Source organism: Jaculus jaculus, chromosome 15, assembly GCF_020740685.1.
Source record: "Jaculus jaculus isolate mJacJac1 chromosome 15, mJacJac1.mat.Y.cur, whole genome shotgun sequence".
Lineage (NCBI taxonomy): Eukaryota > Metazoa > Chordata > Mammalia > Rodentia > Dipodidae > Jaculus > Jaculus jaculus.
Window position 1 is genome coordinate 53,365,775 of NC_059116.1, and position 17,984 is coordinate 53,383,758.

A 17,984-nucleotide genomic window follows, 5' to 3' on the forward strand; every position below is an offset into this window, starting at 1 on the left:
GTCTTCCTGCTGGAGAGTTCCTTTAATCAGTATAAAACGTTGAGTTGAAGTCTATCCTGTCAGATATTAGGATAGCAACCTTGCTTGTTTCCTAGCCCCATTTTCTTGAAATACCATTTTCCATCCTTTCACCGTAAGGTTGTATCTATCTTTTATTGAGAAATGAATTTCCTGGAGGCAACAAATGGCAAGATCCTGCCTTTCAATACAGTCTGCAAGTCTGTGTCTTTTGGATGGTTCATTGGGGCCATTGATATTAAGAATCATTATTATATGCTTTTATATTTTTTAATTATTTATTTATTTACTTATTTATTTGAGAGTGACAGACACAGAGAGAAAGACAGATAGAGGGAGAGAGAGAGAATGGGCGCGCCAGGGCTTCCAGCCTCTGCAAACGAACTCCAGACGCATGCGCCTCCTTGTGCATCTGGCTAACGTGGGACCTGGGGAACCGAGCCTTGAACCGGGGTCCTTAGGCTTCACAGGCAAGTGCTTAACCGCTAAGCCATCTCTCCAGCCCTGCTTTTATATTTTTAATATGCTATTATTGTATGCTTTTATTCTCACCATTCTTCTTATTTTGTAGTGTTTCCTGCTTTCTCTTTACTCATTTGTTTTAACTGTAATTTGAGTGCGGTTTATTTTTTCTTATTTCTTCCTATGTGTGTTTTGCTTTCTCTTCAGCATTAAGAATTCCTTCAAGTATTTTCTGTAGAGCTGGTTTAGTCGTCATAAATTCTTTTAGTCTGTTTTTGTTGAGGAATGTCCTTATTTCTCCATCAATTATGATAGATAGATTTGTAAGATAAAGTAATCTTGGTTGACAGTTGTTATCTTTCAGAACTTGGAATACATCATTCTAAGCCCATCTGGCTTTTAAAGTTTGTGTTAAGTGATCTTCAGTTGTTCTGGTGGGCTTACCTTTGTAGGTGACTTCCTTCTTCTCTCTAACTGCTTTAAATATATTTTCTTTGGTTTTTGTGTTTAGTAGTTTAATTATAACATGGCAAGGAGAGGTTCTTTCCAGATTTTGTCTCTTTGGTGTTCTGAAAGCTTCTTGTATCTACATTGGCATTTCTTTCCCAATTTAGGGAAAATTTTCTTCTATCATTTTGTTGAAAATACCTACTAAGCCTCTGGATTGAAATTCTTCTTCTTCTGTTATACCCTGAACTCTTATGTTTTATCTTTTCATACTGTCCTGGATATTTTGAAATTACCATTCATACCTTGCTATTAGTTTGTCTTTCTCTTTGTTGGACTGTATTAGATCTGCTACCTGGTCCTCTAGTTTTGATACTCTGTTTTCTCCTTCATCCATTCTACTGCTTAGATTTTCCACAGTTTTTTTTTTTTTTTATTTCAATGACTGTATTCTTCAGAGTCAGGATTTCAGCCTGGTTTTTCTTCAGTATTTCTATTTCTTTACTCATGTCTTATAATGACCTCTTTATTTCATTAAGCTGTTTTCCTGTGTTCTCTTTCAGAAGTTCGTTTTCTTCTTTAATGCCTATGTTTTATTCTTTGATTCCCTTCATTTCTTCTCTGATTTCTTTGAGCATAGATACCATCATTTTCTTGAAATATTTGACAGGCATTTCATCTAAAACAGGATCATTGGTGATCATTTCTGATGGATTTATGGTTTTTGGTGGGACTGTATTGTCTTGATTCTTTGAGTTTCTTATATTGTACTGACTTTTGAATCCTGAGTTGATTTGCTGCTTGCATTTTCTACTTAGCTGCAGTGTTTCCAGACATGGTAATCCACCTCTATATACCCTCTGGATATGAGTTCAAGGTGCCAGGTGTAGTTCTTATCCCCCAATCAAGCCACAGAAGTAATCCTAGGTGTTGAGTTTGCTTGCTAAGCAAGTATTCTAGTGGACTGGTTGGAATAATTTACTGGCAAATTTGAAACTTCAACTGAGTAACATACACAATCAACAAAAACCAGCACAAAGTATGCAATTGTGGGGATTAAAACAAACAGATAGTCATATAAAGCCAAAATCCCTAAGGGTGTGTGTTGTTCTATATCCTTAATCTTGTCAGCTGGGAGATAGAGATTTCTGTTCTGAATTGGGTTCCATATCAACCTGGATCTGGATCAGACCCTGCCCCCAATAATGACAGAAGCTAAAAACAAAGGCCCTATATAAATATATGAAAGCACCAAAGGAAACAATATTCAATCCCCAAATACAGGTTATTTGAAAATGGTAAAGCTAACCAAGAATATGTACCCCATAACCTTCCCTGACAAGCAAAGAGAGATTAGCTCTTGCAGGACTGTGTTCCTGTTTTTTGTTATTTTCTTTGGTCAGCCTTGTTACCTTTGAGGGTGGCTTCCAATCTCACAAATGCTGAGTGTTCACCTCAATCCCTTCATATCGTGCTGTGCAGCCGTACCTCTGATTAACTGTGCTGGCTGCACTGCCACTGGGGGCTGAATGCTGGAGGTTTGTGAGTCTGATGTTGGTAGATGAGAGAGTTCAGACTTCTGGAGTTGCTCACACTTTCAGTAGCTCTTTAGTTGACCTCAGCTGTCTTTCATTCATATTTCTTAACTTTGCAAGAAAGCTGATGGAGTTGAAAAATCTGTTGCTTGGTGTCTGCTGCTGCTGCCACTGCCTGTGCCACAATCACTTCAGTGGGACTCTGGCCATTTTCCTCCTTTCTGGTGGGTCTCAGTCTCTCCAGCTTCTCTGCTGTGTCTCCTTCACTTTTCAGAAGAAGAGTATATTTTGCTGGGGTTTTGCTTAACTCTCTCCCTAGGCTTGTTTGGTGTGGCTTCTAAGCAGTCATCTCATTTGGAAGTCCTCATATACCTTTTATTTCTATCTCCTGTCGTATTGCTTGGGCTAGGACTTCTAGTACTATGTTGAAGAACAGTGGTTACAGAGGGCAACCCTGTCTTGTTCTCTATCTCAAAAGGAATTCCTTTAGCCTTTCTCCATTAAGTATTATTTGGGTTTAGGTGCTTTATATATAGCCTTTATTATGTTGAGGTATAAATCCACCATGCCTGTTCTCTCCAACATTTTGATCATGAAGTGGTGTTTTATTTTGTGAAAAGCCTTCTCTGCATCAATTGAGATGATCATGTGGTTGTTATGATTAAGTTTCTTTTTGTGGTGTATTATGTTGACCAATTTCCATTAGTTTAACCATTCTGTGTCCCTGGAATGAAGCCTACTTGACAAAGCTTTTGATGTTGCTGAATTGGGTTTGTGAGGGTTTTGTTCAGGATCTTTGAATCTAAATTCATCAGACATATAGGCATATAGTTTTCTTTTCTTGTTGTATCTCTATCTGGTTTTGGTATTAGGGTGATGCTAGCTTCCTAAAAGGAGTCATGGTTATACAAAACAGTTTGAGAAAAGAATGATTTCAATTCCTCAATGAAGGTTTGATAGAATTCAGTTGAGAAGCCATCCAGTCCTTTACTGTTCTTTTTGATGAGATTTTTTATTACCTTTTCTATCTCAGTAGATGTGATAGGTTTATTTAGAATATTATTCTGCTCTAGGTTTAGTTTTGGACTGTTTTTATTTCACCATATATGTGACAAGGAATTCATCCATTTCCTCTAGGTTATCCAATTTTTTGTGATTAGAGGTTTTGAAAATATGACCTGATGGTTCTTCCAATTTCATTGATGTCTGTTGTGGCCTCTCCTTTCTCATTTATGATTTTGTTAACTTGAGACTTCCTTTTTTTGTTTGGTCAAATTGGCCAGGGATTTATCAATTTTGTTTATTTTTCCAAAGAACTAGTTCTTCATTTCATTGATTTTTTAAAATTACTTTCTGCTCTGATCTTATTTCTTTTGGTCTAGAGCTCTTCAGGTTGGAGTCTTCCTTTTCTTCAATGCCTTTAGGTGGACAATTAGTATTAAATTGGAATCTCTCTATCTTTGTTATGAAGGCATTTACTGCTATTAATTTTCCCCTTGGGACTTCCTTGATTGTGTTCTATAAGTTGTAGTAAATTGTGTTTTCATTATCATTCAGTTCTAGAAATTTTACCATTTCTTATTTGATTTCTTTCACAACAAATTCATTGTTTAAAAGTATGTTGTTCAGTCTTCAGGAGATGGTGGAGTTCCTGATGTGCCTCTTGTTAATTTGTAGCTTTACAGCATTGTGATCTGATACGATGCAGGAAGTTACTTCAGTTTTCCAGTATTTATTGAGGCATGCTTTATGGCCTAATATGTGGGCTATTTTGGAGAAGGTTCCATGGGCTGCTGTATATTCTGTACAGTTGGGGATAAAAGTTCTGTAGATGTCCATTAGATCTAGCTGATATGTAGTATTTTTGAGTTCTATCATTTCTGTGGTGATTTTCTGCTTGGATGATCTGTCTATTGATGGTAGTGCAGTATTGAAGTCTCCTACTATGATAATGTTTGTATTTATTTCTTTTTTGTTGTCAAGTAGGTTTTGTATATAAACTGTGCTGCACCTGTGTTTAGCTAATATAGATTTATGATTGTTTTGTCCTAATGTTGGTTCATTCCCTTGATGAGTAAAACGTGGCTTTTATCCATTTTGATTACTTCTGGTTTGAAGTCTATTTTTTCAGATATTAATATAGTGACCTCTGCTTGTTTCTAATTTCTATTTCCTCAGAATATCATTTTCCATCCTTTCATCCTGAGGAGGTGTCTGTTTTTGTGGAGAGGTGGGTTTCTTGAAGACAGCAGATACAAGTATCCATTTTTTTTGACCCACCCTATTAACTTGTATGTTTTTATGGTTGAGTTAAGTCCATTAATATTTAAGGTCATAACTGTGAGGTTTGATTTAATCCCTACCATGATAAGGTGCTGTATGGGGTTTGGTGCTTCCTTGTGTTTTGCACTTTTTTGAGGCTGCTCTAGTTTTTGGTTATTGTGATCTCTGTCTTGTAGGCTCTTGATTGTTTTACCCTTATGTTTGGAGTATTCCCTGAATTATTCTCTATTCATTTGGCTTGTGTCCATATAATAATAGAGCTGACTTTTTCATGAAAAAATTTTTATTTCAACATATATGAGGATTACTTTCACTGGGTACAGTAGTTTGCATTGGAAGCCATAGTTTTTTAGATGATAAAGTATTACATTCAAGGCCCTTCTAGATTTCAGGGTTTCTACTGAGAAATTTGACATAATTCTTATAGGATTGCCTGTATGTACTGAGTTGTTTCTCTCTTGATATTTTAGCACTCTCTCTTTGTTTTCATTGTTAGCATTTTAACTATGGTGTGTCTTGGAGAGTTTCTTCTTTGGCCCTGCCTGTTGAATGTTCTATGAGCTTATTGTGCCTGCATGGGCCTCTCTTGGAAGATTTGGAAACTTTTCTTCAATAAGTTTGTTGAATATGTTCTCTATGCCTCCCACCTGGATTTATTCCACTTCTGGTATATTCATAATCTGAATCCCCATTTCCTCATATTCTGTTTGCATGTTTTTTTGAACCTAGCAAAGTTTTTGGACTCCCAGTCAATTTCTTCTGCCTTGTCTTCCAGGTAAGAGGTTCTGTCTTCCACATGAGTGACTCTATTAGTGAGCAGTTCTAGAGAGCTTTTTTAAAGGTCTATTTGGTTTTGTTTTCTGGGTTTTTTTTGGGGGGGGGGGCTTTTTGCATCATGTTTCTATTTTGAAATATGATTTCAGCTTGGGTCTGATTTTCTTGGTGCTTCCTGAAATTCTTTCTTACATTTGATCATGTCTTCATTAAGCTTAGTTTACTATTTATATGTCTTTTGAGGTTTATCTGGTTTTCTTCAATTAAGTTAATCCTGGTGATAAAAGCTGAGTATTCTAAGATGATTCTGCTCAATTTTGTTTATGTGATTGTTGGTTCTTTGACCCTTTGCCTCCAGTTCAGCAATTCTATTGATCAGGGTCATATTGTTTGTTATGTTTTCATTTTGGGATCCAATTTTTGTTGTTTTGCCTATGATTTCACTGGAGGCTTCCATTGTGAGATTAGATATCCTTGGTAGAAATATATCAGTTTTCTCAACTTCATTTTTTTTTTTTTTTTTTTTTGCATGTGGTCTGCCCATCTCATGGTAAAAGTCTTATTTTATTGAGCAGCAAGTATTTGTCCTTGTAGAATCTTCAGTGTGTGTTATATTTTATATGTGAACTGGATTAGAGAGGATGGGGTTAAAACTGCAGATTCACAGATTGTGGAGATTACAAGTACATCAAAGGTACCTGGGGAACTGGGATGTGGGGACCTGGGATCTCTGGCCTACTCACTCCTCTTGCATGCACTCTTTAGTATAGGGAATCCAGAGGTTGTGTAACTGGTAGCCAAGAAGTTGGGGATCCAGGGTCAAGAGGCCAGCTCCACAATGGCCCAATAACACTCTGGTTCAGAGGAACAGGTATTTTAAGACCAGGGGCTTATCAATCAGAAATCCAGAGCAAAAGGCCTGCTTAAGCAGAATTCATGCAGGGTCCAGGCCACCCCAAGCCAGAAGCAGGGTTACCAGGACCAGGGAACTGTGAAGTGAGGAATGAACTGGGAGCTCTGGCCTACTCACTGCACATGCACCCTTCAGAGTAAGGGATCCAGGCACTGGGGATCCAGGGTCCATTCAATCAAGAAGGCAATATATATATATATATATATATATATATATATATATATATATATATATATATGTATATGTATATAAATCTAAGGTATGTTCATTTACATGGGCTCCTGGACCAAGTGGTGTATTTCCCCTCTTTCTACTTTACCATCCTCAGTCCTTTCCCTCCTTCACATCTCTGTAACATTTGAAAAAAATGTGGTGATTTAAATATTTAAAAAGCATAAATTGATCTGGGCAAATATTTCTGAGGTACAAAGAGTATTTATGTAATTTTATGAGAGTTGACTGAAGGCATGAAATACACATACACACACACACATACACTTAGATATGTAAGTAAATATACATATATTCACACATAACCATATATACTACAATTAACCTTAGTTAAAACATTGTGAAGAGATACACCCTCATATATAAAACCTAATCTATTGCTTCCTTAGTCCGCTCATCTTCTAGAAAGGAATTCCTAGCAGCCTTATATTCTCATGTAGTATTACAAAGCAAGCCCTTTTTTTGAGAAAAGGCTATAGCATGAGATTTGACCTCCCTTCCATTAACATCATTAAAAATGACAACAGGTGCTCAAAATATGTCTCACATTTCCAAATAGGCCTTTCAGAGTCACTTGACGCTCTCTGACTTTGATGAACCTCTGACCTAACCTAAAAGCTGTCCTTTTACTACCCTTGACAGAAAAAACATCTTTTTAATTTTTCTTTTTATCTTCTTTTTTATGACAGAATCTTATGCATCCAAGCCTGGCCTCAAAATTCCTATATAGCTGAGGACAACCTTGAACTTCTAATTTTCCGGCTTCTACTTCCCAAAGGCTTAGGTTATAGGTGTGCAATACCACACCCAGTTTCATGCAGTAGTGAGGATTGAATCTGGGCCTTCATGTATGGTAAGCAAGCACTAGTCCAACTGAGATACATACCATATGACCTCTAAATTGCCAGTCTTCTAAACTGTGAAACCTTTTAAAAATTGCAATTCTCTCTCTCCTCCCTCTTTCTCTGTAAAGTAAATAAATAAAAATTAAAAAATTTGCAACTCCCCAAATTAAAATTCTGTGTCAGGAGAAAAACACTAACTGAATTGCAAATGTTCTTTTGAGCTTCATTTAACTCAGGTATATAAAGTTGGGAAGGCAAACTTACATAAAGCTTATTTTGAGTTTGGATGGACTTTTAGGATGGGAAACAAGATATATATCCATAAGTGTGAAAGGACTGCAACTAAAAATCTAGATGTAAAATTAAAAAACTAAAATTCAGCACTTGTTCTAGAGCAGTTAGGGGAAAATAGTTAACTAAATATTGAGAAGAATAATGGTATATGAACTGCATGCTCTGCATGCTTAAGAAGGATGAGGCTTCTGGCCAAGATGGTGACTGCCTAGCTGTGCTGCAGATCCTGGGGAAAGAGAGGCAAGACATTAAAGGTTCACTGGGTCTTTCATGGGAGACCAATCTCCAGTAGATTGCCAGTGGGAGGGCACAGAGGGGGGAAAAACAGGGAATTGCTGATTCCCTCCCAGGCGGGTAGCCCACCCTGCCCCCCAAGTAGCTGCCATATCCACAGCACCACCCCACACCAATTGATTCCTGTGTGTGGAAGCTTTCACTGCTCCACCCACTCGCCTACTTACTGGTCTGGCCACTGCAGGTTCAGCAGGTCCAGGAATAAACAGGGAATCGTTGATTCCCTCATGGGTGAGTAACCCACCCCTCCCCACAAGTAGCCGTATCCATGGCAGTGCCCCGCATGCCAATTGATCCCTGCCTGTGGAAGCTTAAACTGCTCCGCCCACTTGCTCACTTACTGCTTCTGCCCCTGCACATTAAATGAGTCTAGGCCCACAGCAACTGCCCTGAAAGCTGAGACTGTGTCTGTTGCTTGCACCAGCTCAGGTGCCATCCCCTACCAGTCTGAAACATGGCCATCTGCCATTGTCCTGTGGTGGAGAAGCACAGACTGCTTCCAGGTGCCAGTGCTCCCATGCCAGAGTTTGGGCTGATTTAGTGCTTGGTGCCTCAGTGTGCCTCCTAGCTTGAACACAGGCAGCTTTGGTGTATCACCACTTGAGAGATCGGGCAACATTGGGGCCCCAACCAGGCAGTAGATCAGGCGGCTTTGGCAAGTGAGAGCCAAAGCCCAGGCTGTTTGGAAACTGCCTCAGGCTGCCTCAGATTCCCATTGTGCTTGAGCCCAGGCTGACCCACCCGCCTAAGTGCCCATACACTGTGATGGGCAGACAACAGCACAAAAGAAATAACATGAAAAATCAAATGCAAGAAAATCCAGTTAGATCACCCAGTCTTATAATGAAGATCTCTAATCAAAACATAGAAGTGTCATGAGGATCAGAACACCAAAAAGAAGCTATGAGCAAAGCAATCATGACCAAGCTACTGGTAGAACTTGCAGATAAACAACAAAGAACTGATAATCATATGGATGCTTCCATCACTAAGCTAGAACTAATAGATGAGAAAATGGAAGGAGTTCAAAGAGAGTTAATAGATTTGAAGGACAGTGAAAAAAAAAAAAAAAAGAAGACCCCAAAAACCAGCTGGCCATGCAAAATGAAAACATAAAGAAATGAAAGGATGAATGCCAGGAATCATCAAGAAAATCAGAAAATGATGTGAAAAAGGAGCTTGACAGAGGGATGGAAATTAAACACAGAAAAGAAGTAGAAAATGGAAACCTAATTGAACGAGTCCAAAACTCTCTAGAAGCTCTCAAAAATAGAGTCAGGAATGTGGAGTATAGAAACTCTGATCTGGAAGGCAAGATGGAAGAGAGATCAAAAATTTCAGTAAGTTCAAAAGTTCTGTGAACAGAAATGAGGAAATTGTGGGATACATTTAAACATCCTAGTATCAGGATCACTGGAATACCAGAAGGAGAAGAAATTCAGACCAAAAGCATAGAGAACTTATTTAACAAAATAATTGAAGAAAACTTCCCCAGTCTCTTAAAAGAAAGGCCCATCAAGATACAAGAAGCCAACAGAACTCCAAACAGACTGAACCAAAGGAGAAACTCTCCAAGACATATTGTCATTAAGACTCAAAACATTGACACCAAAGAGAAAATCCTAAAAGCAGCTAGGGAAAAACAACACACCACTTTCAAAGGTAACACCATCAGAATTACTTCAGACTTCTCATGGAAACCCTGAAAGCTAGAAGGGCCTGGAGTGAAACTCTCCAAACTCTAAGAACCTATGGATTCCCACCCAAACTACTCTACCTGGCAAAAGTATCTCTTATAATAGATGGTGAAAGAAAAACTTTCCATGACATAACTCAGCCTTAAAATTATATGAACACAAAACCAAACCTACAGAGAGTATTTCAAGAAATTCTCCACAAAGAAGAAACAAATAACCAAACACAAATGCCTACAAGAAGAGATCACAACAACCAAACCCAGAGTAGGCCCAAAAAATTTCAAAGCCCATGAAAACACCACCACACATCTACCACCACAATATGGCAGGGATCAAATCAAATCTCACACTCATTACCCTAAATATTAATGGCCTTAATTCACCGATCAAGACACACAAGCTAACAGGATGAATCAAAAAATTAGACCCCTCAATCTGTTGTCTTCCAGAAACCCACCTCACAACTAAAGACAGACACCTCCTCAGGAAGAAAGGGTGGAAAACAATATTCCAAGCAAACAGGAATAAGAAACAAGCAGGCAAGCTATATTAATATCAGATAAAATAGACTTCAAATCAAAAATAATCAAAAAAGACAAAGAAGGCCACTTCCTACTTATCAAGGGAACAATCCATCAAGAGGATATTACAATCATAAATCTGTATGCACCAAACACAGGGGCACCACAGTTCATAAAAAAAAAAAAATCATACTTAACAATAAAACAGAAATAACCACCAACACCATCATAACTGGGGACTTAAATATACCATTATCAGTAATAGACAGATCATCCAAGCAGAAACTCAACAGGGAAGTAAGAGACCTCAACAAAACCATAGGTCACTTAGACCTTATGGACATCTACAGAACTTTCCATCCTAAATCCACAGACTACACATTCTTCTCAGCAGCCCATGGAACATTCTCTAAAATAGACCATATACTTGGTCACAAAGACTGCCTCCACATATTTAGGAAGATTGACATAATTCCCTGCAGGATATCAGATCATAATGCTATATTGCTAGAAATCAACAACAAAAGACCCACCAAGAATCCCAACGGTACCTGGAAACTGAACAGTACACTTTTAAACAATAAATGGATAGTGGATAAAATATAAAATGAAATTGCAAAATTTGTGGAATTGGATGACAATGAGAACACATTGTACCAAAACTTATGGGACACAATGAAGGTGGTCCTCAGGGGAAAATTCATAGCACTCAATGCCTTCATAAAAAAGACAGAGAGATCCCAAATCAATAACCTAACCATCCACCTAAAAGCACTGGAAAAGCAAGAAATATACAACCCAAAGAGCTCCAGAAGGAAGGAAATAATTAAAATCAGAGCAGAAATTAATGAATTGGAAACCAAGGAAACAATTAAGACAATTGACAAAACAAAGAGCTGGTTCATTGAAAAAATAAACAAGATTGACAAGTCCCTGGCCAATTTGATCAAGCAAAAAAAAAAAAAAAAAAAAAAGAGAGAAGTTTCAATTTAACAAAATTCAAAATGAAAAAGGAGAGATCACAATAGACATAAGTGAAATTGGGAGAATCATAAGGACTTGTTTCAAAAACCTCTACTCCACAAAACTGGATAATGTGGAGGAGATGGATAAATTCCTGGGCCCATACCATCTATCAAAGCTAAACTCAGGGCAAATTAATCTCCTAAATGAACCCATCACACTCACGGAGATTGAAAAAGTAATAAAAAAATCCTCCCCAAAAATAAGAGTCCAGGACGAGATGGCTTCTCAGCTGAATTCTATCAAACCTTCATGAAAGAACTCAAACCAATCTTCCTCAAACTGTGCCACACAATTGAAGAACAGGGAAAGCTACCCAACTCCTTCTATGAAGCTAGTACCACCCTAATTCCAAAACCAGGCAGAGATGCCTCAAGAAAAGAAAACTACTGGCCTATTTCGCTGATGAACTTGGATGCAAAGATCCTAAAAAAAATCCTTGCAAACCAAATCCATCAACACATCAAAAGCATTATCCACCTAGACCAAGTGGGATTCATCCCACCAACACAGGGGTGGTTAAACATACGGAAATCCATCAATATAATACACCACATAAACAAGGTTAAACATAAAAAGCACATGATCAGGGCTGGAGAGATGGCTTAGTGGTTAAGCACTTGCCTGTGAAGCCTAAGGACCCCGGTTCGAGGCTCGGTTCCCCAGATCCCACGTTAGCCAGATGCACAAGGGGGCGCATGCATCTGGAGTTCGTTTGCAGAGGCTGGAAGCCCTGGCGCGCCCATTCTCTCACTCTCCCTCTATCTGTCTTTCTCTCTGTGTCTGTCGCTCTCAAATAAATAAATTTAAAAAAAAAAAAGCACATGATCATTTCAATAGATGCAGAAAAGGCCTGTGACAAGCTACAACATCACTTCATGATCAAAACATTGGAGAAAATTGGCATGGTTGGTTCATATATTAACATAATAAAGGCAATATACAAAGCACCTAAGACCCAAATAATACTTAATGGAGAAAGACTGGAGGAATTCCCATTAAGATCAGGAACAAGACAGGGTTGTCCACTCTCACCTCTACTTTTCAATATAGTACTGGATGTCCTAGCTCAAGCAATAAGAAAGGAGAAGGAGATAAAAGGGATACAATTTAGAAAGGAAGAAGTTAAATTAGCTCTATTCGCTGATGACATGATTGTATATGTAAGAGACCTGAGAGACTCCATCCCAAAACTACTGAAGGTGATTAACTCCTATAGCAAGTAGCAGGATACAAAATCAGTGCACAAAAATCAGAAGCCTTTCTATATGCAAATGACAAAGATACAGAGAAAGAAATAAAGGACATAGTCCCATTTTCAATAGCAGCAAAACATAATACCTTAGAATAACATTAACCAAGGAAGTAAAAGATCTATGCAACAAAAACATAAAAACACTCAAAAAAGAAATTAGCAGGACTTGAAAAAATGGAAAGACCTCCCATGCTCCTGAATAGGCAGAATTAACATTGTGAAGATGGCCATCCTATCAAAGGCAATATAGAGATTTAATGCAATTCCAATTATAATCCCTACAATGTTGTTCACAGAGATAGTAAAAATGATCTCAAATTTCATATGGAAAGGCATAAGGCCTTGCATATTCAAACATATCCTTACCAAAGATATACCTCTGAAGGCATCACCATGCCTGGTCTAAAAGTATATTAAAAAGCCATAGTAATAAAAACAGCATGGGCCATGTGTGGTGGCGCACGCCTTTAATCCCAGCACTCAGGAGGCAGAGGTGGGAGGATCGCGTGAGTTCGAGGCCACCCTGAGACTACATAGTGAGTTCCAGGTCAGCCTGGACTAGAGTGAGACCCTAGCTTGAAAACCCAAAAAATAAAAGTAAAAATAAAAACAGCATGGTACTGGGATAAAAACGGGAGTATATACCAATGGAATAGACTTGAGAACCCTGACTTTGAGTCAAGCAACTACAGCTACTTGATATTCGACAAAGGCCCTAACAATATAGGCTGGATAAAAGACAGCATCTTCAACAAATGGTTCTGGACAAACTGGATAACCAGTACTGAAATTTGATCCACACATTTCACCATGCACTACACTCAAGTCCAAATGTATCAAAGACCTCAATATAAACCAGAAACTTGAATAGTACTGGAAGAAAATTTACAAAGTACCTTCCATGTTATAGGAGTGGGAAAAGACTTCCTGAACAAAACCCCAGTAGCTCACAATCTTAAACAGTCACTCAACCAATGGGCTCACATGACGCTGAAGAGTTTCTTCACATACAAGCATACAATAAGCAAAGCCAAGAGATTAACCCAAAGAATGGGAGAAAATATTTCCAGGTTATCCAACTGACAAAGGCCTATTCTCTAAAATCTACAAATAACTCAAAAATTTAAACAGTAAAAAGTGAACACACCACTCACAAAATGGGGCAAAGAGCTGAAAAGGCAGTTCACAGAAGAAGAAATACAAATGGCAAACACACACTTAAGAAAGTGTTCATCATCCATAACCATCAGGAAATGCAAATTAAAACTACTATGAGATTCCACCTTACCCCAATAAGGATAGCAAACATCAAAAAAATCAAATGAAAATAAATGCTGGCAAGGATGTGGAGAAGTACGAACCCTCATCCACTGTTTTTGGTAATGTAGGATGGTACAACCACTTTGGAAAGCAATATGGAGACTCCTGAAAAAGCTGACTATAGAGATATCAACAGACCCAGTAGTTCCCTTACTGGGCATCTACCCTAAAACCTTTAAACCACATGCCAGAGAGATTTGCTCAACCATGTTTATAGCAGCTCAATTCGTAATAACTAAGAGCTGGAATCAATCCAGATGTCCATCACTAGAAGAATGGATAACTAAGATGTGGTATATCTACACAATGGAATTCTATACAGCAGTAAGAAAAAAATGAAACAATGAAATTTGAGGAAAAATGGTTGAACCTGGAACAGAATATTTTTGGCAAACTTACCCAATCACAGAAGGAAAATCACCGCATAGTCTCACTCATCTACAGCACCTAACCTGAATCTACCAAAGATGCCTTACATACCCAGTATGCATCTCGTGGACTAGACAATAGAATGGGTAAGGAGGGAGGGAAGGGCAATAGAGGAGTGGGAAACACAAATCTAGACCCAAATGGCAATGGTACCATAAGTTTCTACGTCCTAAAAGGCAGACCAAATGGCTGAACCTTCACTAGGCCCTTAGAGGGAACAAATGAGCCACAAGGCACTGGAGAGAGTATGATGAAAACCAACCTTCATCTTCTACAGCTTCCCTCCCTCCCTCGCTTCCCTCTCTGCCCCTCTCTTTCTCTCCCTTTCTCTTCTCTCTAATTTTTGTATATTAGTTATCTTTATCTTCCTTTTCTTAGTAGGCACTGACCTGTAACTCCCAGTATCAGCATGTGGCTATAATCCACAATGAGCTTTTGATCAGAGAGACCTACAAGGTTTCCTAAAAGAAAGACAGTATCTGTCAGAGTACTTGATGACCCACCAAAGGTAGTGGTAAGACCGTACTGCTGAAGACACTATAAGTGGTCAACACATAAAATGGAATGGCATGGCTGGAAGCTGGAAGAGAGTCAGTCCCCAGACAGTCCACATGTCTAGTACCAGAAGGTGCTACATGGGCTACTGGGGGAAAATGACCAATATCTGTTCAAGCACATAACCTACTTAGCAGCAAATAAACTGTTGTGATGCCCACACAAGTGCAATAGTGGCACACAGCCATGTTAGGGAACCAACTGCTCTTGATTCAGCTAACTGATCCGCTCAGTGGTATGAGACCCATAGCTGGAGCTGGGAAACAAGTCAGAACCATATCCAAACATAAGGCCACTCTCCATTATCAAGCTACCATCAATTGTGGGCTACAAGAGGGCCTACACCTATTAAATTCTCTATTAAAAAAAACAGTAAGGGTTATCTCATTTGTCCTGGTGTTAACTTACTCCCCGTTGGAGAATCTGCTTCTCTTTTTCAGAGAGATGTAGATCCTAAGGAGAGAGCCACCCCATCATACTTCAAAAGGGCCCTGGCTGAAACTAAGAAAAATTGGTGAAAGAAGCAAGGGTGCTGTTTTCCTGGTGTACCGGATACCAGCATAAGGGGGAATGAGATCAACACAGAGATAAATCAACCCCTACCAAATCAGAGACCCAGAGGCCCCAACACCTCATCACTGAAGCAGACCAATAATGAACCCAACATGGCTCAGGGAAATTTGCAGAAGAGGGGACATAATGTATGTCAGAGCCACATGTTGGGTCATGATATGCAGAGACACTTATCCTACCTATAACTGTGAGCTAACTCCACAATGTATGGCCCATATACCTCAACAAGGAGGGGCCAAGGGGAGGGGTTAAGTCACCGATGAGCCTAATAATGGTACCAAACTGACTTCACTTGCTGAATACAAAACTAATTAATAAAAAAGAAAGAAGAAGGATGAAAACCTAAACAGAGTGTCACTGAAAAGATGAGCTGAAGGGCTGGAGACAAGTCTTAGCAGTTAAGTGCTTGCCTGTGAAGCCTAAGGACCGCGGTTCAAGGCTCGATTCCCCAGGACCCATGTTAGCCAGATGCACAAGGGGATGCATGCATCTGGAGTTCGTTTGCAGTGGCTGGAAGCCCTGGTGAGCCCATTCTCTCTCTCTCTCTCTCTCTCTCTCTCTGTATCTGTCTTTCTCTCTGTGTCTGTCACTCTCAAATAAATAAATAAGTGAACAAAAAAAAATTTTTTTAAAAGATGAGCTGAAGTTATGCTTTTAATATTCTTAATTCCTCATTTGTTTTGTGTACTCCTGTAATGTAAAATGAGAAAAAAAAAAGATTCACCACACATTTAAGAAAAGCATTGGCATTTATTTATTCCCTCAACATGCAATGTTTGTTCATTTTTTCCTGCCTGTGTGCTGATGAGCTACAGGAAAAAGTCGTGATTGCTGACATTAAAGGATTCACCATTAATATGGAAGAAAACCAAGAGATGAGTAGGATAGTCACAGTGGGTAGATATGGCCATACCAAAGAAGAGACTAACCTGTAGGCACTGGAATTGGTTCAGGATGGTTACAGGATAAATTATTCAGGAAATTAATGAAACTTGGTTGACCTCTGTTTTCTTTCTAACTAAACAGCACTTCCTGTGTAGGTCTGCAGTTTCTTCAAGGTTTCACAGTTACCAGGTCCCAAGTATTATACAGTATTATTTACTCTTCTTGTTGCTGTGACAAAATAAACTAAAGGAAATAAGGGTATATTTTCACTCACAATTTGATGGTATACTCAACTATGGCCAAGAAGGCATCACATGAGCTTCAGACAGACAGACAGACAGACAGAAAGATATATATATATATATATATAATTTTAGATAGGGTCTTGCTCTAGCCCAGAAAGACCTAGAATTCACTATGTAGTCTCAGGGTTAGAGCTCACAGCAATCCTCTTACCTCTGCCACAAGAGTGCTGGGATTAGAGCCCGGGCTTGATGGTAGGGAGGCCTGGCCTGGCCCATAGTCCCGGTCATCTCCCAGCCCACCACCCCCAGCCTTTCGGGCCGGGGAGCTAGCTCGGCACAGGCTGTGAGGGTGGCGGCGGTCGGCAGGGGCAGAGGCCTGCTGAAAATGACTGAATATAAACCTGTGGTTGTTGGAGCTGGTGGCGTAGGCAAGAGTGCCTTGATGATACAGCTAATTCAGAATCACTTTGTGGATGAATATGACCCTACAATCAAGGACTCCTACCGGAAACAAGTAGTAATTGATGGAGAAACCTGTCTCTTGGATATTCTCAACACAGCAGGTCAAGAGGCGTACAGTGCAATGAGGGACCAGAACATGCAGACTGGAGAGGGCTTTCTTTGTGTATTTGCCATAAATAATACTAAATCATTTGAAGATATTCACCATTATAGAGAGCAAATTAAAAGAGTTAAAGACTCCGAAGATGTACCCATGGTCCTGGTAGGAAATAAATGTGATTTGCCCTCTAGAACAGTAGACACAAAGCAGGCTCAGGACTTAGCAAGAAGTTACGGGGATTCCTTTTGTTGGAACCTCAGCAAAGACATGACAGGGTTTGATGATGCTTTCCATACATTAGTTGGAGAAATTCGAAAACATAAAGAAAAGATGAGCAAAGATGTTAAAAAGAAGAAAAAGAAGTCAAAGACAAAGTGTATAATTATGTAAATACAATTTATACTTTTTTCTTAAGGTATACTTAAGTAAAAGTGGTATTTTTGTACATTGCACTAAATTATTAGCTTTATTTTAGCATTACCTAATTTTTTTTCTGTTCCCTGCAAATTGTTAGTTTTTATCTTAAATGCTTATTTTTAAATTTTTTGTTCATTTTTTATTTATTTATTTGAGAACGACAGACATAGAGAGAAAGACAGATAGAGGGGGAGAGAGAGAGAATGGGCACGCCAGGGCCTCCAGCCACTGCAAACGAACTCCAGACGCATGCGCCCCCTTGTGCATCTGGCTAACGTGGGAACTGGGGAATCAAGCCTCGAACCGGGGTCCTTAGGCTTCACAGGCAAGCGCTTAACCGCTAAGCCATCTCTCCAGCCCTTAAATGCTTATTTTTAAATGACAGTGGAAACCTTTTCCTCTCAGA

The 17,984-nt window shown here is 39.0% G+C and overlaps 1 protein-coding gene across 1 annotated transcript; it reads left to right on the forward strand.

The window, feature by feature from the left end:
• The first annotated feature begins 16,953 nt into the window (after nt 1-16,953).
• On the forward strand, nt 16,954-17,610 carry LOC101595371 (GTPase HRas-like). Its single transcript, XM_045135189.1, has one exon. It carries the CDS (start codon nt 16,985-16,987, stop codon nt 17,549-17,551), a length of 567 nt encoding a protein of 188 aa, XP_044991124.1. The 5' UTR covers nt 16,954-16,984; the 3' UTR covers nt 17,552-17,610.
• Nucleotides 17,611-17,984: the final 374 nt, after the last annotated feature.